Source organism: Oncorhynchus gorbuscha, linkage group LG06, assembly GCF_021184085.1.
Source record: "Oncorhynchus gorbuscha isolate QuinsamMale2020 ecotype Even-year linkage group LG06, OgorEven_v1.0, whole genome shotgun sequence".
Lineage (NCBI taxonomy): Eukaryota > Metazoa > Chordata > Actinopteri > Salmoniformes > Salmonidae > Oncorhynchus > Oncorhynchus gorbuscha.
In genome coordinates this window covers 57145510-57171710 of record NC_060178.1, presented here as the reverse complement: position 1 = coordinate 57171710, position 26201 = coordinate 57145510, and the positions used below count along the sequence as shown (strand labels likewise).

At 42.4% G+C, this 26201-nt stretch overlaps 1 protein-coding gene across 2 annotated transcripts in view; it reads right to left on the bottom strand.

Moving 5' to 3' along the window:
• LOC124037185 (DNA nucleotidylexotransferase) overlaps positions 1–20304 on the bottom strand; it is a 143414-nt gene extending 123110 nt beyond the window's left edge. For both annotated transcript variants that reach the window (XM_046351855.1, XM_046351854.1), the window contains exons 1-3: positions 20111–20304; positions 15640–15814; positions 5825–5932 (exon numbers count right to left, since the gene is read on the bottom strand). In XM_046351855.1, coding sequence (XP_046207811.1) covers positions 5825–5932; positions 15640–15814; positions 20111–20304 — 477 coding nt within the window. The remainder of the gene's footprint in view (positions 1–5824; positions 5933–15639; positions 15815–20110) is intronic.
• Between the last annotated feature and the right edge of the window lie 5897 nt (positions 20305–26201).

Below are 26201 nucleotides of genomic sequence, written 5' to 3'. Positions count from 1 at the left end.
CACACGAGAAACCAACACTCGACTCATCTGACAAACTGAATACTTGTATCCCTTTCTTCTCTTTTCTTTCCAAAACACTTGAGCATGCTGTCTTTGATCAGCTCTCTCTGTTCTTATCTATCTAGCTGCCTTTGACACCGTGAACCACCAGGCTCTGCACATTTTTTAATTGTATCACACATGGCTGGCAGCTCCTACCAGGTGACATTGATAGGATCTGTGTCTGCACCATGTACTCTCACTACTGGTGTCCACCACGGCTCAGTTCTAGGCCCTCTTCTCTCTATACACCAAGTCACTCGGCTCAGTCATATACTCACATGGTCTCTCCTATAACTGCTCCTTCCCCCGTTCTGACACCCAGGTGGCAACATGCATCTCTCTGTGCCTGGCAGATATCTCAACTTGGATGTCGTCCCACCACCTCAAGCTCAACCTCGACAAGACGGAACTGCTCTTCCTCCCGGTAGAGAGCAGTCTATGACTTGTGTGGCTGGAGTCTTTGACAGTTTCCTTGGTCCTTCCTTTGATACTGTCTAGTATATAGGTCCTGGATGGCAGGAAGTGTGGCAACAGTGATGTACTGGGCCGTACACTCTATCCTCTATAGCACCTTATGGTCAGATGCAGAGCAGTTGCCATACCAGGCGGTGATGCAACCGGTCAGGATGCTCTTGATGGTGCAGCTGTAGAACTTGAGGATCTGGGGACCCATGCCAAATCTTTTTTAGTCTCCTGGGGGAGAAAAGGTGTTGTCGTGCCCTGTTCACAACTTTCTTGGTGTGTTAGGGGTAGGGGTTCTGGGGGTTCTGAATGTTTCAGCCGCCTCATTGCTCTGAACGGGTACCTAAAAGAAGGTCTCCTTTTGCAACAATTTTAACTTTCTGCTTGGAGCAACCAGCAATCTTTAAAAGAGATGGGATTCACCCTATTTCCAGCAACTGCAAACTGTTTTAGACACTGACGGTCTTGGTCTGGTAGTGCAATCCAATCCTCCCTGTCATAATTAGCAACATAGGACATGGGAAAGCATATTATGTCCCGTAGTGTAGTTAATTTAAGTAACCTAATTTATGTTCCTCCCCAAAAATAACATGTCAAGATCGGTTCATTGAATATAAGATTTCTAAATAAGTTGTTCACATGCAATTTCTTATTTCCAAATACATTGATATTTTCATGCTAACTGAACAAAATGGGATGACTGTCTCTCGGTACCCTCCTCTTCATTGACATTCAAGGCACTAGAAACTGATTTGTTTACGTCTTTATAATGCGAAATATATGCTAAGATGTTCAGTATTCGGCAATTATTGATATATTTTTTAAAAACTTTTGATATCTGTTTCTCTATTGAATCCTATGGGGAATTATTTATATCAAAAGTTCTTACTATTGATATCGATAATTAACATTAAATTTTTCACATCAATAGATGCTTTGATATAAAAATGTGTCATTGATATCGGAAATAACATTATTGTTGTAAAAAAAATGAAATTATTAATAGAAATAATACAATGAATATACCTGTATGTTAAAACGGCTTTCCATACTCTACTAGAATACAAAAAGAGGTTATGCCTACTGTCTACTGTTGGCCCCAACACACTGTCAATTGTAAATGGCTCCTTTCCAGCCTGCTTTAAAATTGCTCTGATCCAACCTCTTCTTAAAAAGCTCAATCTTCACCCCTCTTTACTGAGCAAATATAGACCTCTCTCAACTTGCTTTATTTATCCAAGATTTTAGACGTTTTCAACGTTGGCTTATTTGAGTATGAACACCTTATTTGGAAAATGTCATGTTTTGTCTTATATTGTCTTGTCATTTTGCTTTTCCTTCTGTTCGTTTTCCCCCTGCTGGTCTTTTTAGGTTCGTTCCCCTTTTTCTCTCTCCCTTCCTCTCTCTCTTCTCTCTATCGTTCCGTTCCTGCTCCCAGCCGTTCCTATTCCCCTAATCAATCATTTAGTCTTCCCACACCTGTTCCCTATCTTTTCCCCTGATTAGAGTCCCTATTTCTCCCCTTGTTTTCCGTTTCTGCCCTGTCGGATCCTTGTATATTGTTCACCGTGCTGTGTCTTTGTATCGCCCTGTCGTGTCGTGTTTCCCTCAGATGCTGCGTGGTGAGCAGGTGTCTGAGTCTGCTACGGTCAAGTGCCTTCCCGAGGCAACCTGCAGTTTATTATCGAGTCTCCAGTCAGTTCTCGTGATTACGAGTGAAATTGTTTTATGCTTTATTTACCGCTCCGATTTGTCTAGGAGTATTGCTATTTCCTTAAGCTGGATTAAAGACTCTGTTTTCGCCAAGTCGCTTTTGGGTCCTCATTCACCTGCATAACAGAAAAATTCCAATCGGGCTTCCACTCACTTCACACAACGGAAACTGCTTTATTAAAAGTCAGTAATGACCTTGTGTTGGCTGAGGATGCCGGGGAATGCTCTATTCTAATTATTTTGGATCTCAGTGCCGCGTTTGATACTATTGATCATTATATACTTGTTGACCGGCTGGAGAGGTGGGTGGGAATCTCAAGAGTTGCCCTCGACTGGTTCAGGTCATATCGATGTGGCAGATTTTTTTTTCAGTGAACATGGGTGGTTCAGTATCGTTCCCAGCACCTATTCACTATGCCTTTTGCCTCATCTAAGAATTATAGCTAAAGTCAAATCTTTTTCTTCAGTCCCTGATCTGGAAAAAGGTATACATGCTTTTATTTCCTCTTTGAATGCATGTCTCCGTCATCTACAGTTTGTCCCAAATGCTGCAACTCGACATTTAACAGGCAGCTATTTTAGCTTCTTTACACTGACTCCCAGTCACTTTTAGACTAGATTTAACAAAAGTAGTAATCACATTTAAGACTAGGCTTGGTTTATCCCCATCCTATATCTCTGATATTGTATCTCCCTACGAGCCAGGACACAGCCTGAGATCCTCTGGCATGGCGATCAGAGGAGATCAGGCTTGCAGAGTCAGTGGCTCTATTTAAATCCATGCTGAAGACACATTTTTATGAAGATGCTTTTAATGTTTGATTTCAATGTACCGTATTTTACTCGTTTTTGTTTTTCAACATTATTCTTCTGCATCATGAGCTTTACCCAGTACCTGGTTATTTTAGCCAAAAATCTGTTTTTTTTCTGGCTGAAACTTGACTGCAAGTGGATCTTCCAGCTAGACAAGAACCCCAAGCCACATATCAACATCCACAAAGAAATGGTTAATTGAACATAAAATCAACATTTAGCAATGGCCATCTCAGTCTCCGGACATGAAACCCATTGCAAACATGTGGTTTGAAATGAAGAGGGAAGTCCATAATTGCAAACGAAGGATATCACGGATATGGAAGGATTCTGTTCTCCAACTTATCAAACCTTTTTGAAAAGGCTCAGTGCCATTATCCTCAAGTGAGGTATTGAAAACAGGGGTGTCAATCATTTTGACCCCTACCTTTTTGAGAGAAAAAAATATTACTTGTTAAACAATTGTTTTTCATCTTTATCAAGGGTGTCAATAATTTCAGACCACACTGTATATCTCCACACCTTTTAGATGTGTTCATCCTTGTAGAGAAACATTCTAGGTGCTGTAGTTCATTCAGGCTCTTTGATATTTCACCAGACCTCCCTGGTCTTTAACCCTAATGCTCCCAGGATATTAGGATTTAGTTTAATTACTTCTGTCTCTTCTCCACAGCCACAGGTTGAACTGACATTACAATAATTATCTCAAATAACACTTGTGAGTGATGTATGTTGAAGTGGAATAATGAGTGAAACATCAGCCTGATGAGGAGTGAAGGGAGACTGGTGATTACAGAGCTAATGCAGTGGAAAGGAACAAGGGAAGGGGAACCGAGCACTCAAGTGTCTGTCTCGGTCTGTCTGTCTGTGTGGGTGGGTGTGTGTGTGTGTGGGTGGCATGAACATGTCACATGAATATGTGTGCAAGTGTGAGAGTCTGCATGTGTAGTCAGTCAGGGAGAAGTGAAAGTCATTATGAAACAGATGTCTCCATATGCTCCCAGTAAGCTCTGCTTAATAAGGCTTGGAGGAACTCTTCATCACCAAGCACCAACCTCCCACACACCAAGCCCCACTGGAAGTTTGAGATCAGATCAGCGGTAGTCAGAAGTTCTACAGCTGCACCATCGAGAGCATCCTGACTGGTTGCATCACCACCTGGTATGGCAAGTGTTCGGCCTCCAACCGTAAGGCACTACAGAAGGTAGTACGTACGGCCAAATACATCACTGGGGCAAAAGTTCCTGCCATCCAGGACCTCTATACCAGCCTGTGTCAGAGGAAGGCCCAAAAATTGCCAAACACTCCAGCCACCCTAGCCATAGACTGTTCTCTCTTCTAACGCACGGAAAACGATACCGGAGCACCAAGTCTAGGTCCACAAGGCTTCTTAACAGCTTCTATCTCCAAGTCATAAGACTATTTGCATTGACCTTGGCTTGTAAGTAACCATTTCACTGTAAGGTCTACACCTGTTGTCTTCGGCACATGGGGACAAATAAAATGTGATTTGATTTGTGTTGATACACTACGCTTCCATAGAGTATCTCTCAGGTATTCCCTAACTCCAAGTAACTTTATCTTAATTTGAAGTGCTTTGATCATCTTGGACTGTCAGCAAAACAGCCCTCACTGTGCACATAAAGACTATATTACACACTGGCAGAAATAATTAAAAACTGGTAATGAGAATAATCTGAAAACATATATTTTTTAAATGTTTGTGAGAAGGCGGCATTGTTATTGTGTCAATAAACGTTACGCCACACAAAGCAATGGCAAGCTGGAGTATTAAGGCTAGTTTATACTTGGTCTAACGACATGTCTGTAGACAACAAGAATGCGACAAGTATCGCTGGTCATTCCAGTGGAATGTCTTTAGACCGTTGCTGCAACTGTTTGTTTCCTTGTCGCACAGACATGAAAAAAGTATCTGCGACTGTCGCAACATCCGTTGTCGTGGTTGCCGGACTGCTACAGCAACTAGAACAAATCCTCTTGTGACAAGGAGTTCTAAAATTCTCTGATAGAATGACCTTTTATTTCGTCACACTGTAGTAGTAAGCTCTTTTCTGTAAATGTGCCATTACTTTGTAAATAATTATGTACTTGGGGTTTATTTTCTTGTAATAATTAATCAAAAGTAGCTAAAGTAAATACGTCATCATATACTCTGTTCATTATATGAACTGACTAGCCAGCTAGCTAGAAAACTAGCTAGCAATGAACCAAAACATTATTTAGAAAATTGCTTTAAGTTGCCTGGCTTGCAAGGTTGACATTTACCAAATTCATTTTTAAAACTCATGTTTTTTTTTGTGCTGTTTACAGACATGCCGATAGACGGACTGTAAACCAGCCTTCACACTCCCTCACATCCTCCCCCCCCCCCCCCCATCCCTCTTTCCTCTGGAATTGGCCACTAGCTGCCCGATGGCCAGATGGCGTAGAGACAGATCCGTCATTTTTGGTGAGATGCTTTACGTCAAGTGCCCATCTCAGTCTGGCGTGCCTCGCCTCAGGGTCAGCCCATACCAGCCTGTGTCAGTCCTCGTGGGCACCTCAGCTGTTCTGCCTTCATCATGGCCTACCTGCAGATGCTTCTCATTTGTAGGTTAATTTATCTGATTGGGGTCAGCGTCGGTGCATTGGTGTGTGAAGGAAGAGACCCCAATCAGAGCACAACTGGTTAGGATGGATGCTTTGTGGGAGCAATGAGCCTCACAAAGACAGAGATAGGGACATGCAATTGAGAAGGTGTGCTTGTATGGGGGTGTGTTCTGTTTTTCCTTACTGTGAATATCTTGTTGTGATTTTCCGTGGTCGTCCGCCTCTGACATGCGTATTGAGAAACATTGGCCACAGCAGTGGGTGGAGAACCGTCTGTCCCTGTGGGTGTGTTCTGTGTAAAAAAAAATCAAATAAAAAAATGTCTTTTAAATCATCGGGAAATACTTGCTCCAGTGGGAGTGATGTTCACCAGCAATCCAATGATAAGTCACCGCATCAGCCATGCAAAATGTGACAAAAGGGGATTTCAAAAAGTTACATGAAATTGTTATGAGTTCTGAAAGCTGAACAACAATAAAAGAGGTTGAGAATATCCCAGTCCCCATGTCACCAAGGCAACAGTCTAATGGCACTCATCATACAGTCTGGTGGCATCCAAGTCCATTACTCCAGCTAACCTGTAACACATAAAGAATTCTTGCAAACCCATAATCCAATGTGCCTCTCGTAAATTGCTGTTTCATTTCCTAAGAAGAAATTGTCCACGTGTGATGTATCAAAAGGATGACAGATGTAATATTAATGTTCGCGCAGACAATGAGACATCTACAATGGCACATTGTGTCTGTGAAAATGACCTAGTGGCTCCGGAACATGGTGACAGAGAAGAATCGTAAGGAGGTAATGCCACCATGCTGTGTTGACGGAGATACGTTTAAAGAAAGAACAGGGGCGTTAAAAGGAAGATCATGAAAAGGGGCTTGGCATCTCTCAGGTTCTGTCACACTGAATGACGGAATAAATCAGTAAGGGATACAAAAGAAAATCATCAGTTATTCCCGAGCCAGAGGGCTCTCCTGTTCTTAAAAGAAAAAACATTGAATAGCTCTGAATATATATTCATGGCACCAGATTTTATGCCAATCAAAAGTGAAACTTAATTTCACCTCTCCTATACAGATCAGAAAATCATTTTTTTTCTGCCTTTGCGGTATTTTAATCCTCTGACTAAATGTTTGTGTGGGCATGTGAACGGGGCTGTGAACGCCTGTGTGTGTGTGTCTACACAGACTAGTGGTATCCACACAGACAGAGAGGTGTGTTCGGGCCGCCAACTAGGGTTAGGGGTCACAGAGGCATCCACTCCTACGGGAGGGGGCACTAGCTCCTCCTAAACAGAAGATTGATTACAGCCACTGCACAGGGATAACAGGTGGCTCTGTGTTCACAGAGACACCTTACGCATCTCTTTCAAATCTTGCAACCATTCCCACAATCTTTCACTCACTGTCTCCTCTCTCCTTGCTCTCACCATCACCTATTCCACATCCCACTCCACTTACGCAAAACAGCCACTGTAGGATGGAAAGCCGTTTTAACATATATTAATTGCATTTTTTTATGTCAATAATTTCATATTTGTATATCAATAACTACATTGGACGATACTCGTTCACTCTGCTCGTTCATGCTGCTCATTCCATGGGTAAGAAAATACTCCTACCATTGTCTCTCCCAAGCATATTTGACCTGTGTTTTGGCTTACTGCCCCGCATTACTGCTTGTATCCGCAACACTAACATGCGAGTTGGTAATCTCCCGCTCGTTTAGGTAAGTGCAGCCGGGATCCATACAGTGAGCAAGTTCTACGCTTTCTCACTGTTTATCGTGCATGTGTGATCTCACTGGTGCATGTGTAATCTCACTGGTGCATGTGTAATCTCACTGGTGCATGTGTAATCTCACTGGTGCAAGTGTGATCTCACTGGTGCAAGTGTGTGTTGCTTGAGTGTGTTTGCCATTTCACTGGCGGAGCTTGTTTTTGGGAGGTGGGGTGTGGGTTGGTTGTGTTCGCAAACTCTTTTTAGCTCATAACAAGCTTGTAGCATGGCTAACACAAAAAACGCTGCAAAGCTCAATGCGAAAGAGGAATACGTATTAAGCACTACACTCCATGAACTACTCAATCAACAAAAAGAGTTCTATAAAGATCTAATAGATCTGCAGGAAAATCACTTTAAGTCCTTCCTGCAGCTCTTTTTGGATTCAACAAAAATAGTTCTATAAATATCTAATAGATCTGCAGGAAAACCAGGTCCTTCCTGCAGCTCCAGGTCCTTCCTGCAACTCTTTTTGGATTCTACACACAAAGGGTTGATGATCTGTAATGGAATTTAAACACAGTTTGGAAATAACGCTGTCGGAGGTGGAGTAGATAAAGGTCACGAATGTCACCTGCCAGACCGCATTCAAAACCATGTCTGAGGATTCCGCAAATTTCCAAACAACACATGACAAGCACTCTTCCAAAGGAGACTACCTCGAAAACAGATCGAGGCGCATTAACATTTTAATCGATGGAATTGAGGATGTAAAAACCCATTAGATATTAATGGAGAACAATAAATATAATGACTGTTTTGATACAGATTCAAATTTCCTGAAATTTACCAGAAATTATTTGATCACTTGTGCTTACTATAATGCTAAGCAATTTAACAACCTGTATAGCAGTTTATCTAATTCCAAGACAAGCTTATTTTCTAACTTTCATTTGAACGTTCGCAGTATTGGTCACGTTCTGACTTTAGTTCTTTTGTTATGTCTTTGTTTTAGGTTGGTCAGGGCGTGAGTTGGGGTGGGTTGTCTATGTTCGTTTTTCTATGTTGTGTTTTGCGTTTTGGCCTGGTATGGTTCTCAATCAGAGGCAGGTGTCGTTAGTTGTCTCTGATTGAGAATCATACTTAGGTAGCCTTTTCCCACCTGTGTTTCATGGGTGATTGTTTTATGTCTTTGTGTATGTCACCAGACAGGACTGTTTCGTTTCGTGTCATTCTCTTTGTTATTTTTGTTTTAGTGTTCTGTGTTTAATAAATTCATCATGAACACGTACCACGCTGCGCATTGGTCCTCCGGTCCTTCATACTCCTCAGACGAGGACGATGAACGTTACAGTATTCTTAAAAATAGTGACCACCTTCTTCATTATCTGTCTTCTCTCAATCATTCATTTTCCTTTGTTGCCCTTTCAGAAAGATGGTTAACTGAAGAGACAACCATGGTTTTATCACATCTCCGTATAATGCTGTTCACCACTATAGAACCTCAAGAGTCGGAGGAGGAGTGTCCATTTTTGTTCATAAACGTTTTCAACTCTTTGTTAAAGAGAACCTCGCACTTACATCTGATAACAGTGATGATGAATCTCTTTTCATAGAAATTCTCTCTGGTAAATAGTTTATTGGTAGTTTCATTGATAACCTTGCATCAACTTTGGATTTGATTAATAATGAAGATAAAATGGGTTTTCTATTGGCTGATTACAACTTAAACGTATTTAAAAGTGATGAACCCCTCACTGACATCTGGCTTTTTGAATACTTTATACCCCAGCCATCTGTGTCCCCTCGTCTATAAACCCAAAAGATTGATCAGTTCATCTGCACCTTTATTGAAAATATTTGTGCATATTCATTAAATAATGTGGCTAGTACAGGTTCCCTTTATACTGACTTTTCTGAGCACTTCACAATGTTCCACTTATCTCTGCCAGCTGGAAATGAACATATGGGAATGATTAAAGCCAGAATCTTCAACAAAAGTAATTGTGAGCACTTTAAGACGTTGATATTTCATGGGGAAATGTTTATTACTAGAATTTCCTCACATTGTCCAATTCTATATTTCACCACTGCTTTCCCTTAGTTAAACCACATAAGAAAGCAGCAGATGGGTTCTGTAAACCTTGGTTTACAACAGGTCTAAAAAAAATCCTCAGTAAAAAAAAAAGACTAGTTGTAGTAAAGTTTTGTCACAAATCCCTCTTCCCTGAATTCCCTGAAAACTCACAGGGCTGAGCTTGCTTTAAGCAGGTTTGCACCGCGTAGTCCTGCCTTATGCAACTGTAGGCCTAAATAAAAGTCAACACACCGTCTATGTCAGCTATTGTGCTTTTTGATTAATTCCAGTTCATCATTTTGGATTGAAAAAGTCTAGATAGCTTAGTCAGCTCAAGTTTGAATATAAACCAAATTTGATCCCCTCCACATTTTCTCACAAACAAATGGCCTATAACTAGGCCTACACAACGTTATTGCTTTGTTTACCCTGGCCAGAGGGACAGGGTGCATAGCAGGCTAGACTATGCAGCTGCTGTTGTTCGTAGCCTACAGTTGATCAGAATGAAAAAAAAATTATAATTTCCATACAATACAGCATGTCAGATCACTAATGTTTAGGTGCCTGGAGTGATGTTTCATCACGCTTGCTAAATAAATACTTTGAGGAAAGTGGAGAGTGGACCTTCAGAGACCTGCACTTTCCTTGAATTTGATTGGTCAGACACACACAAAGCCTGCAGCAGCACTCCAATGTGAAGAACAGAGAAATTGTGTGTTCACCATGAGGCAAATCGACAACAACAAAAACTTACTTTGCCCCTCTTTTTAATTATTTGTGTCGATGTACTGTATTTTATACATAATAAAGTACGTTGAAAAGTGCTGGGGCAAATGCCTCCTCGCCACACGTTTTCCGGCAGCCTGGCCATTGTTAATACTTGGTTGAAGCACAATTGCCAGCCATTACAGGTGTGAATCATTTTGAATAAGATGAGTATTGTGTTGGCAGCATCATGTTATGGGTATGCTTGTTACCAATAGTGGCTGTGGAGTATGTTAGAATATTGTTGTTCATCAATGATCACAACCAAATGTACTTAGCTTGAGTAATTTTGACAAAAACAATAGATATGTTGCCCTAAGTGTTGTGCAAGGTTAGTAGAATCTTATTCAAAAATGTTCACAGTTGTCATGGCTGCCAAAGGTGATTCCACCAATTATCTCTGGGGTGTGAAGACATACACAATCAAAACACTTTAATATCTTAAAAACATTTATTTTTATTAAATATAATTTGACTTTCACTTTGAAAAATATGAGTAGGTTGTGTAGTTCTACAGGAAAAGCAATCAAATGTACTAAATGAGAAAACTGTGCAAGGTGTGCATATACTTTCACTAGCGACCATATGTAAGAGCATGCAAATGTAATCCCGCCCCGTGAAGGTGATTATCATATAATATTTTATATAAAAAATATATATTTTTAAAAAATATTGATAAATACTTTGAAATAAAAAATTCTAATTATTGATATCAGTAAATACAATTATGGAGTGTACAAAACAGTGCTCTGCTCTTTCCATGACATAGACTGACCAGGTGAATCCAGGTGAAAGCTATGATCCCTTATTGATGTCACTTGTTAAATCCACTTCAATCAGTGTAGATGAACAGGAGGATTTAAAGGATTTTTAAACCTTGAGACAATTGAGACATGGATTGTGTATGTGTGCCATTCAGAGGGTGAATGGCACACATTTACAGATCCCCTTGTGTATCAAGAAAGGTCCACCACCAAAGGACATGCAGCCAACTTAACACAACTTTGGGAAGCATTGGAGTCAACATGGGCCAGTATCCTGCTTCCGACGTAGAGTCCATGCCCCGAGGAATTGAGGCTGTTCTAAGGGCAAAAGGGGTGCAACTCAATATTAGGAAGATGTTCCTAGTGTTTTCTATACTCAGTGTATGTTTTCCTACTGGTAAGTACCTAACAGAAATATTACATTTCAATAGTTTTTTAATAGGTCAAATTCCCTTCAGACACACTGTGCAGGGTACAGGGTGAAATATTTATGGTTGTAAAACGCATAATGTTTTTATAGTGTTAGGAAGACCCTGAGGCAAAAGTGTTAGCAAAGCCAGCTCTGAGAATATTGTCTCTCCACACAAGGCTCTTAAATAGATTTATAACTCTCTACTGGAAGCGTGGCACACGTAAATGACATGGTGTATTGCCTTGTGCAATTTAGAATAGGGATACATCACGGGATAAGCATTAAAAGAGGCTTGTGGTTACCTTAGGAGACAGGTCGATAAACGTTAACATTGCATCATTAGCTCAGCTTCATGATGACATAGCCACCAGTAATCTATTGATGGGCCAGATTTGAGCATTTCATATGGAATAGCACGAATGGCTGCGCAGGAATGGGAAATAGGCATTTTCATATCCGTTGCTGCATAGCTTTGGCACACACTCGTCATATCTTTGCATAATGTCGTCAGAAAGGCAGACTTGCAAGCCCTTTTGTGATGAGGTTGGTGGGAAGCGGAACTGGGTTCAAAATACTATTTGAAATATTTCAAATACTTTATTTGCTTTAGGTTGTCTGAAGTGTCCGATGGACTGGGTTTGCACATTTTGGGTCTTTCTATTGGTTTTTATTACGCCAGGCAAGCTCCATCCAGCCCAGCTAAAGTATTTGAAATGATTTCGAATCACATTTGTGCCCAGTTATGGTAGGAAGAAGAGAAGAACCAGACAGTCTATTTCTTTATTCTGTTGTAGATGCCTCCACAGTGCCTTCCAGCAGAAACAAATCTGTGTTTTGGTTAGGAGCGAGCTCCGAGTCCTGATGTTACGCCGATGGGTCTATTTGACATGCAACAGCAATACGGGGGATCCTTCTGCCGCTGTCAAGCAAACTGAAATGTCTTAATGTGAGCGGAGGCTAGAGAAAGTTAAGTGTTCTCTCTACAATTCCTCTCTTTGACACACCCACACCCAGACACACACCAATGCGCAAACACAAACACGCACATGCACACACGTACATACACACAAACACACACACACACACGCACACACCGACACAATAAAGCTCCCCCTTAATATCTGTTAGCATTAAATTAATTAACTTTAGATAAGGATTTCATATTTTATTACTCCTTTATTGAGCGTCACCAGTGACATACCGACTAATCAGTTACCATATGGTAATTAGTATTATTGCAAATGTCGTTGAGAAAATTGACTCAGTATGTTCAAGGTTGCATTTTACTATCTGTCTCTCCTTCTCCAACATCATTCTTTCATGGACTAATTCACACTACAAAGTTTACTTCAATATGATGGTTATTAAATCAATCTTTGAGCATAAAATTGTTTCCACCGCCATTTCTAGCATAAATAATTTTACTGACAAAAAGATCCCACCTTGTCTAGCATATTTTGTCTTGTCGACATTTGGAAAGTGTCCCGGCAAATTTGTTGTTTCTATCAGGCCTGTCATGAAATGTTTTATCTGATATGTACTTTACCCGCATAAAACGAATGTATGGAAACCTGATAACAGAATGGGTTTTAACAGTGTGGATACTGTAGTAGGGTGGCACTTACGGTGAACTCAGGCTACCTCACCTCCCTATAGCAGAGGATGCCTGAGAAAGTGGGCTTGGTGGAGTTGAGGTGGTATTCTGTGTGGAGGAGACCTCCGGACCAGGAGGATCCTGTCCCTGTCCCTTTCCATGGGAAATACTGGAGTATTTGCTGAATGTAGACGTCCATTTTTGATAAATGTATAATCTCAGATAGCAGAAACGAGTCGCACACCTAGTCTTGTTGCCCTAAAACTGAGTTCCAACCAACCAAACGTAATGTATTATTTTCATTTGGAATTGCCATGGAAATGGATAGAACGGGTCAAACTGGATTTAAATGAACACTGGCTCTTAGCAGGCAAACATAAAACATGTCTGCGCTGTACTCCGAGTCAATATTCACTAATAAGAAGAAAATCCCCTTGACCACGCCCACAAATTGGGAAAACATTGTCCCCACATTATAAAAGAAGCAACTTAGTTGAACATGTTTTGTCATACAGAAATAACAAAGCATGACAAAAAAGCTGCTTTGTTGTTCAATGTACACGTATCCAGGTCAAGAATCCTGACCTGTGGTTAGTAATGCTCCCGCATAGGGAAATATAGCATGCGAGAAGAGCCTGGTGGCTTCAAGCTATTTATTGTGGGTGAGCGGGAAATGTGGGGACCCAGTGTACAAGTAGGCTACACTATGTGTGGAATCACAGGTAAGACATTTAACTTGTTTAGTATAGTCCGTTTGTAACTCCACTCACTACTTGTAGCTGTACAGTCCAATTGTTTGTGTTGTTGGTCTTGGTAGCTAGCTAGCACTCACTAGCACTGTCATTAAAAGGGGCATGAGGTAAGCCATACAATATTATGTTTTTCTAAATAGTCAGAATGCTCGGGAGCAGGCAATGTTGAAAAGTCATCTTTAGACATGTTGTGCTTTTCATAAATGTTGTTTTTAAATGACTAAAACAAGCAGACAAGAAAATTGCGTTTGAAAAATGTCAAGATTTTGGTGTGAGGCAATGGGGTAACATAGGTACACTCAGGTTGTATTCCCCACAGGCAGGTGGGACTGTGATGTTCTATTTCATGCCGGCTGGGACTCTTTGACAGACACTACCGGTCAAAAGTTTTAGAACACCTACTCATTCAAAGGGTTTTTCTTTATTTAAAACATGAATTGTAGAATCATAGTGAAGACATCAAAACTATGAAAAAACACATGGAATCATGTAGTAGCCAAAAGTATCAAACAAATCCAAATGTATTTTATATTTGAGATTGTTCAAATAGCCACCCTTTGCCTTGATGACACCTTTTCACATATGTTTAACACTTTTTTGGTTACTACATGATTCCATATGTGTTATTTCACAGTGTTGATGTCTTCATTATTATTCTACAATGTAGAAAATAGTAAAGAAAATAAAGTAAAACCCTTGAATGAGTAGGTGATCTAAAACTTTTGACCGGTAGTGTAATACCATGGGCCAAGTGGCCATGATATAGACTTGAACCAATCAACATAGCTAAAATTAACACTCCAATGCACCAATCACACAGACATGTTGTAGTCTTCTGCAGCAATTAAAGGTGCACTCCAGGATATTAAGAATAACACATTATATTAAATGATATATACGTGTATATATTTTGCAGGACATAACATATCTTGCTAAATGGATGACTAGTACACAAAAAACGGAGACTACTTTTTGCTCATGAGCACCACTTTCAAAACTACTGGCTGAAATTATACAAAAGTTTGTCAGTGCATCTTTAACAAAATACTACAGTATTACAAACAGCCCCACCAAGATGCCCATCTGCTAGCAAATGGTTTCAGTGGGGGGAGAGGCCTATATTGTGTGTGACTCCTCAGACAAATTAATTCAACTCACCCTCTGTCTGTATTTTTCAGAACTACAGTATCTATACTGTATTTCCTTTGTTTTCCTAAATATACTCTCTTGCACACACACACACACATCCACACTCGCTACACACATACACATCTCCAGGCCATCAGACTGTTAAATAGTCACCACTAACCGGCCTCCACCCAGCCCTGAATTTTAGTCACTGTTACTAGCCTACTACCCTGTACTCAACCCTGCACCTTAGAGACTGCTGCCCAATGTACATAGTCATTGAACACTGATCACTTTTGTAATGTTTACTCTTTTACCCATTTCATATGTATATACTGTATTAACATTAACATTAACATTTAAGTCATTTAGCAGACGCTCTTATCCAGAGCGACGGCTCATCCTACGCAACTACTGATGTACACATATTTTCTATTCATATGCTGTCCATAATGTCTATACACACCATCATATACATATATATTTATTTTCCGGACTCATTGTCATTGCTCGTCCTGATATTTCTTTATTACTTTACTTGTATTTTGGGGATTTGTGTGTAACACAACACCCACACACACACACACACACACACACACACACACACACACACACACACACACACACACACACACACACACACACACACACACACACACACACACACACACACACACACACACACACACACACACACACACACACACACACACACACACACACACACACACACACACACAGCGGTAAATGCCCACATACACTCACACCGACCACAGGTTCCCTCACCTGAATACAGTGCCTGGTCTCCACTCTGACAGGTCTCCCCTCCCTCATGCTGTCCGTGAACCAGGAGATATCCAGCACAGCCACTCTGGAGATATCCCTCAGACCATGTCCCATCAGCCATGCCCACAACACCTCAGCCTGATTGTCCTCCGCCACCACGTGTGTGACATCATCACTGCACAAGGAACAGGAAGAAGGGAGTCACAGGTCAGTAAAATTACAGTAAAACTTTACATAAAGCCTGCAGGTATAATACCTTATGATGTGGTTACAAGTGGGGGCTACACATCGCTAGCGGAGGAGTCGTCCAGTGGCTACAGAGAGCTGAGGACTAAGGAAAATGTCAGGACCGGCAAGCCAGGCGTGATGTGCATTCACAATTGATATCCATAAAGATATGCATTCACCTACAGCAGGATTGGGAAACTTAATGTTGCGAGTTAGAATAGTAGAAATCTTAAGGTGCAATTTCGGCCTCTCGTGGTGAGTTCAGATGTTTTATGGCACCCACCCCATTCAAAGTTGCCCATCCCTGACCTAGAGTATCCCACAGCTCCATAGGGATCCTCACAACAGACGTGTCTGGTTTTCTCCCACCCGGAAACCCTCTCTGTTCCACCAGTGTGTAACTACCATACCAATGAGCCAATCAGAGCACCTGTCCATGCATGATTATCCTCCCCATGCTCCTTCTTCTCCTCCTGTCTCCTAGCTGAGGTAAAACAGCGGAACGGCTCCTTACGGCCCTCCTAGGACATCCCAACAGCCTAACAGAGCGTCACTTCAGCAGAGAGGCAAAGGCCTAATTGGCCAAATCAGCAGTGAATCTTATGCTCTGTCTGACTGCTCTGTGTACTGGTTGGTTGGTTGGCCTGCCGCTGAGACCAGGTTTAGAGAGGCTCCACAACAATAACAGCAACAGAGTAAGGCTCATCAAAGATAACACAAACAGTATGAGTGGATAGAGCATATAATCACATTCAATATCTTTGCGCAGGTGTGAGAATATGACTATATTATCACCAAACTGAGAGAAAAAAATATTCTACACACTGTCAACATCAACTTTAGAAGTTATTGTGGTGTACTGAATATTGTTATTTACGGACAAAGAAGTGGTGAAACCCATCCTCTTAGAAAAAGGAAAAATAAATTGTCCTTCAGATTAATCGCCATCTGTTGATTCTAACAAAAAAACAGGAAGCCTTTCCAAATGTCACAATCGAGTGTGTGGACTGATGTAGATATTCAACTCTGTGCTTAAATTGATATATTGGTACTGAATTTAGCCATGGTGGATAAATAAAATAGAGTGCTCTCTCAAGGATAAATAACTGAATGCTCTCTCTCATTCCCTCACAGCTATTTTACTCACTGCCCTCTAAACAGAAACACAGCCCCTATAATCTAGGCCAAAATCCTGATATTTTTCTGACTTGCGACCAGCAGTGAATATAAAATGGCACGGCAGATAGATATGCAAATGAGCAAGCATGCCCTGCTGCACCAGATTGGAGTTCCCAGGAACAGTAGGACCCTGAGCTCCAGCGCAGTGAGCAAGGACAGGCTAAAGTCAATGGGGTTCAGATAGGGAGCGCTGACGCCTGTGCTAACTGGAGTGTACACTGCATCCTACTGCATCCCACTAGGAGATCCAAGATCAAGATTACGGAAGGTGTGTGTCGATAACAGAATTATCGACATGCCATTAATTTCACAGCAGCTAAAGCCAAAATCGCAACCTAGCTGGTCACTCAAAACTCCCACGATAAACTCACAATTCAGAAAACTTGATAATGCTTAAAGTGTTGTGTATTTGCGTTTCAGAGTTGAAATTAGAATGGTGGATTTATCTAAGTGGCTAAACTGATCAGATCACACTTGATAAATTATAAATGAAGGTTTGTGCCTCTCATCCACCTCACAAACAGCATTCAGCCGCACCAAACAATGAATGTGTGCCTGTTTGCGTGTGTGTGTGTGTGTGTGTGTGTGTGTGTGTGTGTGTGTGTGTGTGTGTGTGTGTGTGTGTGTGTGTGTGTGTGTGTGTGTGTGTGTGTGTGTGTGTGTGTGTGTGTGTGTGTGTGTGTGTGTGTGTGTGTGTGTGTGTGTGTGTGTGTGTGTGTGTGTGTGTGTGTGTGTGTGTGTGTGTGTGTGTGTGTGTGTGTGTGTGTGTGTGTGTATAACATTCAAGAGAATATCTTGTTTGTGTAAGGCTGTGTTAGGGAGGTGTTATCAAAACTGCCGCTGATATCAAACTGTCTGCTAGGCAGAATGTCAGTTCGAGGCGCACACACGGCCTATTTCCTGTGGTTGGTTTCAAACAATTGTATCAAGCCAAGTGTAACCGTAGAGGCGCTCAAGCTGTGTTTCTGGGAATGCTGCCATCATCCGCAGCCTGGTGTGATGCGGAGCTGGCAGCAGCTCTGTTCTACAGCCTCCCAGTTCGCCTCCTCCCACTGGTGCCCCTCAGGCAGACCTATACAGCTCTATCTGCCTGGCTGAGCTTGATCAGCTCAGTATCGCTAGCTACCGCTGCCACCCAGCTATGGCACAATGGATCATTAAATGAACCTGTGGCTGGCTGTTGGCTCCACGTCAATTCAGCAAGCCATGACACCCACCATCTCAGATGTTTCTGAAATAGTTTCTGTAGTCAGGAAGAGAAGTTAAGCATTCCCGGAAGCATTATTTTGTTGAAATATAATTTGACCTCTGAGAAATTAAGCTAATTGATTTCACCCAAATTGGCCATTTTACATTTGAAGGATTCATATACATTGTATTTGGAAAGTATTTAGACACCTTGAATTTTTCCACATTTTGTTAAATTACAGCCTTATTTTAAAATGGATTACCACCATGCCACCACCATGCTTCACTGTAGAGATGGTCCCAGGTTTCCTCCAGATGTGTCACTTGGCATTCAGGCAAAATAGTTCAATCTTGGTCTCTTGTCTCTCATGGTCAGAGACCTTTAGGCAAACTCCAATTGGGCAATCATGTGCCTTTTACTGAGGTGTGGCTTCCGTCTGGTCACTCTACTATTAAGGCCTGATTGATTGAGTGCTACAGAGATGGTTGTCCTTCTGGAAGGTTCTCCCATCTCCACAGAGGAACTCTGGAGCTCTGTCAGAGTAACCACCGGATTCTTGGTCACTTCCCTGACCAAGGCCCTTCTCCCCCGATTGCTCAGTTTAGCCGGGCGGACAGTTCTAGGAAGTATCTTGGCAGTTTCAAACTTCTTCCATTTAATAATGATGGAGGCCGCTGTGTTTTTGGGATCCTTCAATGCTGCAGAAATGTATTGGTACCCTTCCCCAGATCTGTCTCTCGACTCAATCCTGTCTCAGAGCTCTACGGAAAATTCCTTCAACCTCACGGCTTGGTTTTGCACTATCAACTGTGGGACCTTATACAGACAGGTGTGTGTCTTTCCAAATCATGTCCAATCAATTTAATTTACAACCAAGTTGTAGAAACATGAGCTCAATTTCGAGTCTTAAAGCAAAGGGTCTGAATACTTATGTAAATAAGGTATTTATGTTTTTTAATGTTGAATAAAAAACGTTTTTTTTGTTGCTGTTTTTGCTTTGTCGTTATGGGTTATGTGTATAGATTGATGAGGAACATTTTTTATTTCATCCATTTTAGAATAAAGCTGTAAGTAACAACATGTGGAAAAAGCCAAAGGGTCTGAATACTATACGAATGCACGGTAATATTTAATAATTATAGTACCTAACATCCGATTTGGACCATTTTTTTTGCCGTCCAACATTTGAATATGACTACAACATTTTCACAACAGGCCTGAAGGAAACAGCAAGTTGGTCAGTAAACTTTCCAAATGTCTACATAACAAAATATGGTAGACAAGATGGGATCATTTTCTGCCTGTAAAATTAATTATGCAGTTCAGGCTGTAACAAAATAATGTGGAATACAAGATTGGTGTGGGTGTGTTTGTGGCTTTTGACCATTTCTTTGGATTCCTCATGTCTATCTCATTGTTTGGTCCAAATTGGATGTTAGGTAATATATTTATTCAATTTCATATATGAGTCCTATAAATTAAAATAGCCAATTTGGGTGCAATCAATTGAATTAATTTCTTAGATATTTAATTCTATTTCAACAAAATAATGTTCCAGGAATGCTAATCTTAACTGTTTCTAACAACATAAACGATGGTGGGTGTCAAAATTGTGTCTTTATTGTGCTTTTTGAGGTGGAACAACCCACCTGTTATACAGGCTATTGTGTGGTGGCTGGTGGGCGATTCCTTCTTAATACACAATGACATTGCTTGGAACCAAGAAACTTCAAACAATCAGACATAGAGCAACAACATTATGACCAGGAGGTTATGGAAAAACATGACATAGGGCCAACCATAACACGATCGATACCTTTATTTGACCGTTAAAAAATATTTGACTTGAGAATTACAGTGTGCTGGTTGGCCTACCTGAGGACATCTTCCACCCTAAAGCCTTTTGACCTGGCCAGGCTGGTCAGAAAGTTCCTTCTACTGCTGCCCATCTTCCTCTCCACCAGATACAGAGTCACCTCCTTGAACTTGACCTCTACCTGACCCTGAGCACCAGCCTCAACCGGCCTCTTCCTCTTTTTCACAAGAGCTAGCATGCCAGCATGGTTCATCTCTTTGGGATGAGCTTCAGAAAGTGGAGCACTTAAAATTGAAACTTGTTTTGCCTTCTCAAAGGTCTGTATTGTGTACCTCGCACCTCTTGCTTCTAGGAAAATGCTTGTTTTGGTGATGCCACAGTTGTTGGTCTCTTACTTGTCAACACAAGGATAAACTGGCAGTTGGAATGAGGTCTATGAGGGGCTGACAGACAGGAAGCCTCTGGCAAAGCAACAGGTGTTTATGATTTTGATTTTATTAGGCAGAGATCAACTGCCGCAATCAAACAATGACAAAGAGGAAAAAACATAAATAACTTATGGTTGGCCTTTTAGAGGGGCTTCGTGAATCCACATAGAATGGATTGAAAATGTATCTACATAGAATCTAATGAGGAAAAGCAAAGCCATGTTAACAATACCAATGAAAAGGGGCCCAGAAAAAAATTACAGTTAGATTATTATTATTATTATTATTAATCGGGATGATTCTGGACTGCAGGTTAGAGCAAAACCTTTTTCCAGGGGTCAATTATTAGGACTATTTTGTCCAAATTGGGGGTGTGCATATGGTGGTCAGTTTTGAAACATTATTAGGTCATTAAAGCATAAGTATAATTTTGAGATGTTTCTCAACTCCTCCGATAAGACACTAGAATGGACTGAAATTATTTTGTAGCTTGAGTCTTTGAATGGATGTTCAAGTCCCTGTCCAAGGATATAAAAACACTCAAAAAGGTCATCCCAAGGCAATTTGAAGTAAATGTCCCTAATCCAATGGCAAGTCTAATGGCAATGGATGGCTCTGAACTATTCAATGTCTATTTTCCAACAAAAGAACGTGAGAAACAGAGAAGAGAGGCCTGGGGTGTATTCATTCCGCCGATTCTGTTGCAAAACGTTTCTTAAATGGAAGCAAACGGAACAAAACGGGGAGGGACTTACCTGAATTTGTCCAATGGAAACCTTTGGCGGAATAAATACATTCCAGAAATCCCTCTTTGTAGCAAACAATGGGCGTGTTCGCTTGCTCAGTCGGTGAATTGCACATTCGCAGTTGCCCCTCTCCACGCATGCCAGCCTCACATGGAAAAACTTTAGACCACAGGAGGTTGGTGGCACCTTAATTGGGGAGAACGGCTCATGGTAATGGCTGGAATGGAATAAGGGGAATGGTATCAAATATATCAAACATGGTTTCCATGTGTTTGATACCATATCATTTGCTCCATTCCAGACATTATTATGTCTAAAGCAGACACCACTGCTTTAGACGTTCCTGTTTTTCTTCATTCAAAAGACTACAGTAGCCACAATTCTGTTGACAACCTATTTCCTGTAGTTTCAAAGTCATTAAACATTTTGTTAAATGTAATGAAGTAAAATGTTTTATTTCTACTTCAAAACAGAGCAGACTTTGTTAAAACTTCATTGGGATAGAGGGCAGTATTTTCACGTCCGGATGAAAAGCGTGCCCAAAGTAAACTGCCTGTTTCTCAGGCCCTGAAGCTAGGATATGAATATAATTGGTACATTTAGATAGACACTTTAGAGTGTTTTCTAAAGCTGTTAGAATGATGTCTGTGGGTATAACAGAACTGATATAGCAGGCGAAACACCGAGGACACACCATCCCAAAAAATAAAAATTCAGCTTACCACTGTTTTCAATGGCTAGTACTATAATTAAGCCCAAGTCCTCCCACATCGCAGTTCCTAGGGCTTCCACTAGACAACAGTCTTTATAAAGAGTTTCAGGCTGTTTTTTTAAATGACCCAGAAATTGTAGTTTTTCTAGGTGGCTCCCATTTTGGCTGTAGTGTTTCCAAGCACGTGGAGGAAAGCGCGTTCTTTCATATTTATCTCTGGTAACGAACATACTATTCTTCGTCTTAAATTTATCGTGTGTTTGCGTATTAGGATACCTAAGGTTTGATTATAAACATTGTTTTACTTGTTTGGAAAAGTTTATTAGTATTTTTTTTTTAGAGTGAAGTACATCGAAAAAATCAAGAGAAAACTGCAAGACTCAATAGAAGACAAAACAAGGAACAAACTAAACAAGACAGGCTTTTGAAAAATTAACTATTTTTTTCATAAAATTGTACAGTTATCTTAGCTAGGTGAATTGCTAGCAGAATTGTTTACTTGTTGCTAAGCAGTTGCTAGGGACTCTCCTGGAAGAAGCTAGCTAGCTTACAAAGAATAACAACAAAAAATATCTAGTTAACAGAAGAAAGGAAGACAAAATAAGGACAAAAGAAGGACAGAAGAAAAAGGAAAAGAAAGAGGACAACAAAGTGAAACAGTCAGCACTTCTATTGCAACTTCGTATTTCGTCGTCCTAACGTAGTCTACACTGCTATCTGCCCAGCAGCTAGCCAGCTAGCAAACGTCCACCGTCTACCGAATAGCAGCACTGTAGAAACTATTACACTCAACTGAACGACTTGATTAGTGTAGTGTTAGCTAGCTACATAGTTGTCTTTGCTGTCTTCGTATCCAAGATAATTGTGTAGTTTAGAGCGTGTAGTCTTAGAGTGATTATCTTAATTTACCGAGGTTAGCTAGCCAGCTATTTGTCGTCCTTAACGTAGGAGACACTGCTAGCTAGCCAACAGCTAGCCAACGTCTACTGAATAGAACTTCCGCACTCAACAACCCGGTCGCATTCCGCTTCGCTCCACAGGTAGTATCACATTTTTCATTTCATTTCATTACAGCACAACGGTTTGATTTGTTTGATCGTAGCTAGCTACATAGCTAGCTACATAGCCGTCTGTGTATCAAAGATAATTGTGTAGTCTAGAGCGATTTTCTAGGTTAGCTAGCCAGCTATTGTCGTTCTTTTAACGCAACGTAACGTAATCAACACTGCTAGCTAGCCAGCTAGCCCCCGAATAGCAGCACTGTAGAAACTACTACACTCAACGGAACGACTTGATTAGTGTAGTGTCAACAACGCAGCCACTGTCAGCTAGCCTACAAAGTCAACAACGCAGCCACTGCCAGCTAGCCTACTTCAGCAGTACTGTATCATTTTTAATAATTTTAGTCAATAAGATTCTTGCTACGTAAGCTTAACTTTCTGAACATTTGAGACGTGTAGTCCACTTGTCATTCCAATCTCCTTGCATTAGCGTAGCCTCTTCTGTAGCCTGTCAACTATGTGTCTGTCTATCCCTGTTCTCTCCTCTCTGCACAGACCATACAAACGCTCCACACCGCGTGGCCGCTGCCACCCTAATCTGGTGGTCCCAGCGCGCACGACCCACGTGGAGTTCCAGGTCTCCGGTAGCCTCTGGAACTGCCGATCTGCAGCCAACAAGGCAGAGTTCATCTCAGCCTATGCCTCCCTCCAGTCCCTCGACTTCTTGGCACTGACAGAAACATGGATCACCACAGATAACACTGCTACTCCTACTGCTCTCTTTCGTCCGCCCACGTGTTCTCGCACACCCCGAGAGCTTCTGGTCAGCGGGGTGGTGGCATAGGGATCCTTATCTCTCCCATGTGGTCATTCTCTCTTTCTCCCCTTACCCATCTGTCTATCGCCTCCTTTGAATTTCATGCTGTCACAGTTACCAGCCCTTTCAAGCTTAACATCCTTATCATTTATCGCCCTCCAGGTCCCTCGGAGAGTTCATCAATGAGCTTGATGCCTTGATAAGCTCCTTTCCTGAGGACGGCTCACCTCTCACAGTTCTGGGCGACTTTAACCTCCCCACGTCTACCTTTGACTCATTCCTCTCTGCCTCCTTCTTTCCACTCCTCTCCTTTTGACCTCACCCTCTCACCTTCCCCCTACTCACAAGGCAGGCAATACGCTCGACCTCATCTTTACTAGATGCTGTTCTTCCACTAACCTCATTGCAACTCCCCTCCAAGTCTCCGACCACTACCTTGTATCCTTTTCCCTCTCGCTCTCATCCAACACTTCCCACACTGCCCCTACTGGATGGTATCGCGCCGTCCCAACCTTCGCTCTCTCTCCCCCCGCTACTCTCTCCTCTTCCATCCTATCATCTCTTCCCTCTGCTCAAACCTTCTTCAACCTATCTCCTGATTCTGCCTCCTCAACCCTCCTCTCCTCCCTTTCTGCATCCTTTGACTCTCTATGTCCCCTATCTTCCAGGCCGGCTCGGTCCTCCCCTCCCGCTCCGTGGCTTGACGACTCAATGCGAGCTCACAGAACAGGGCTCCGGAAGGCCGAGCGGAAATGGAGGAAAACTCGCCTCCCTGCGGACCTGGCATCCTTTCACTCCCTCCTCTCTACATTTTCCTCCTCTGTCTCTGCTGCTAAAGCCACTTTCTACCACTCTAAATTCCAAGCATCTGCCTCTAACCCTAGGAAGCTCTTTGCCACATTCTCCTCCCTCCTGAATCCTCCTCCCCTCCCCCTCCTCCCTCTCTGCAGATGACTTCGTCAACCATTTTGAAAAGAAGATCGACGACATCCGATCCTCGTTTGCTAAGTCAAACAACACCGCTGGTTCTGCTCACACTGCCCTACCCTGTGCTCTGACCTCTTTCTCCCCTCTCTCTCCAGATGAAATCTCGCGTCTTGTGACGGCCGGCCGCCCAACAACCTGCCCGCTCGACCCTATCCCCTCCTCTCTTCTCCAGACCATTTCCGGAGACCTTCTCCCTTACCTCACCTCGCTCATCAACTTATCCCTGACCGCTGGCTACGTCCCTTCCGTCTTCAAGAGAGCGAGAGTTGCACCCCTTCTGAAAAAACCTACACTCGATCCCTCCGATGTCAACAACTACAGACCAGTATCCCTTCTTTCTTTTCTCTCCAAAACTCTTGAACGTGCCGTCCTTGGTCAGCTCTCCCGCTATCTCTCTCAGAATGACCTTCTTGATCCAAATCAGTCAGGTTTCAAGACTAGTCATTCAACTGAGACTGCTCTTCTCTGTATCACGGAGGCGCTCCGCACCGCTAAAGCTAACTCTCTCTCCTCTGCTCTCATCCTTCTAGACCTATCGGCTGCCTTCGATACTGTGAACCATCAGATCCTCCTCTCCACCCTCTCCGAGTTGGGCATCTCCGGCGCTTGGATTGCGTCCTACCTGACAGGTCGCTCCTACCAGGTGGCGTGGCGAGAATCTGTCTCCTCACCACGCGCTCTCACCACTGGTGTCCCCCAGGGCTCTGTTCTAGGCCCTCTCCTATTCTCGCTATACACCAAGTCACTTGGCTCTGTCATAACCTCACATGGTCTCTCCTATCATTGCTATGCAGACGACACACAATTAATCTTCTCCTTTCCCCCTTCTGATGACCAGGTGGCGAATCGCATCTCTGCATGTCTGGCAGACATATCAGTGTGGATGACGGATCACCACCTCAAGCTGAACTTTGCTCTTCCTCCCGGGGAAGGACTGCCCGTTCCATGATCTCGCCATCACGGTTGACAACTCCATTGTGTCCTCCTCCCAGAGCGCTAAGAACCTTGGCGTGATCCTGGACAACAAACTGTCGTTCTCAACTAACATCAAGGCGGTGGCCCGTTCCTGTAGGTTCATGCTCTACAACATCCGCAGAGTACGACCCTGCCTCACACAGGAAGCGGCGCAGGTCCTAATCCAGGCACTTGTCATCTCCGTCTGGATTACTGCAACTCGCTGTTGGCTGGGCTCCCTGCCTGTGCCATTAAACCCCTACAACTCATCCAGAACGCCGCAGCCCATCTAGTGTTCAACCTTCCCAAGTTCTCTCACGTCACCCCGCTCCTCCGCTCTCTCCACTGGCTTCCAGTTGAAGCTCGCATCCGCTACAAGACCATGGTGCTTGCCTACGGAGCTGTGAGGGGAACGGCACCTCAGTACCTCCAGGCTCTGATCAGGCCCTACACCCAAATAAGGGCACTGCGTTCATCCACCTCTGGCCTGCTCGCCTCCCTACCA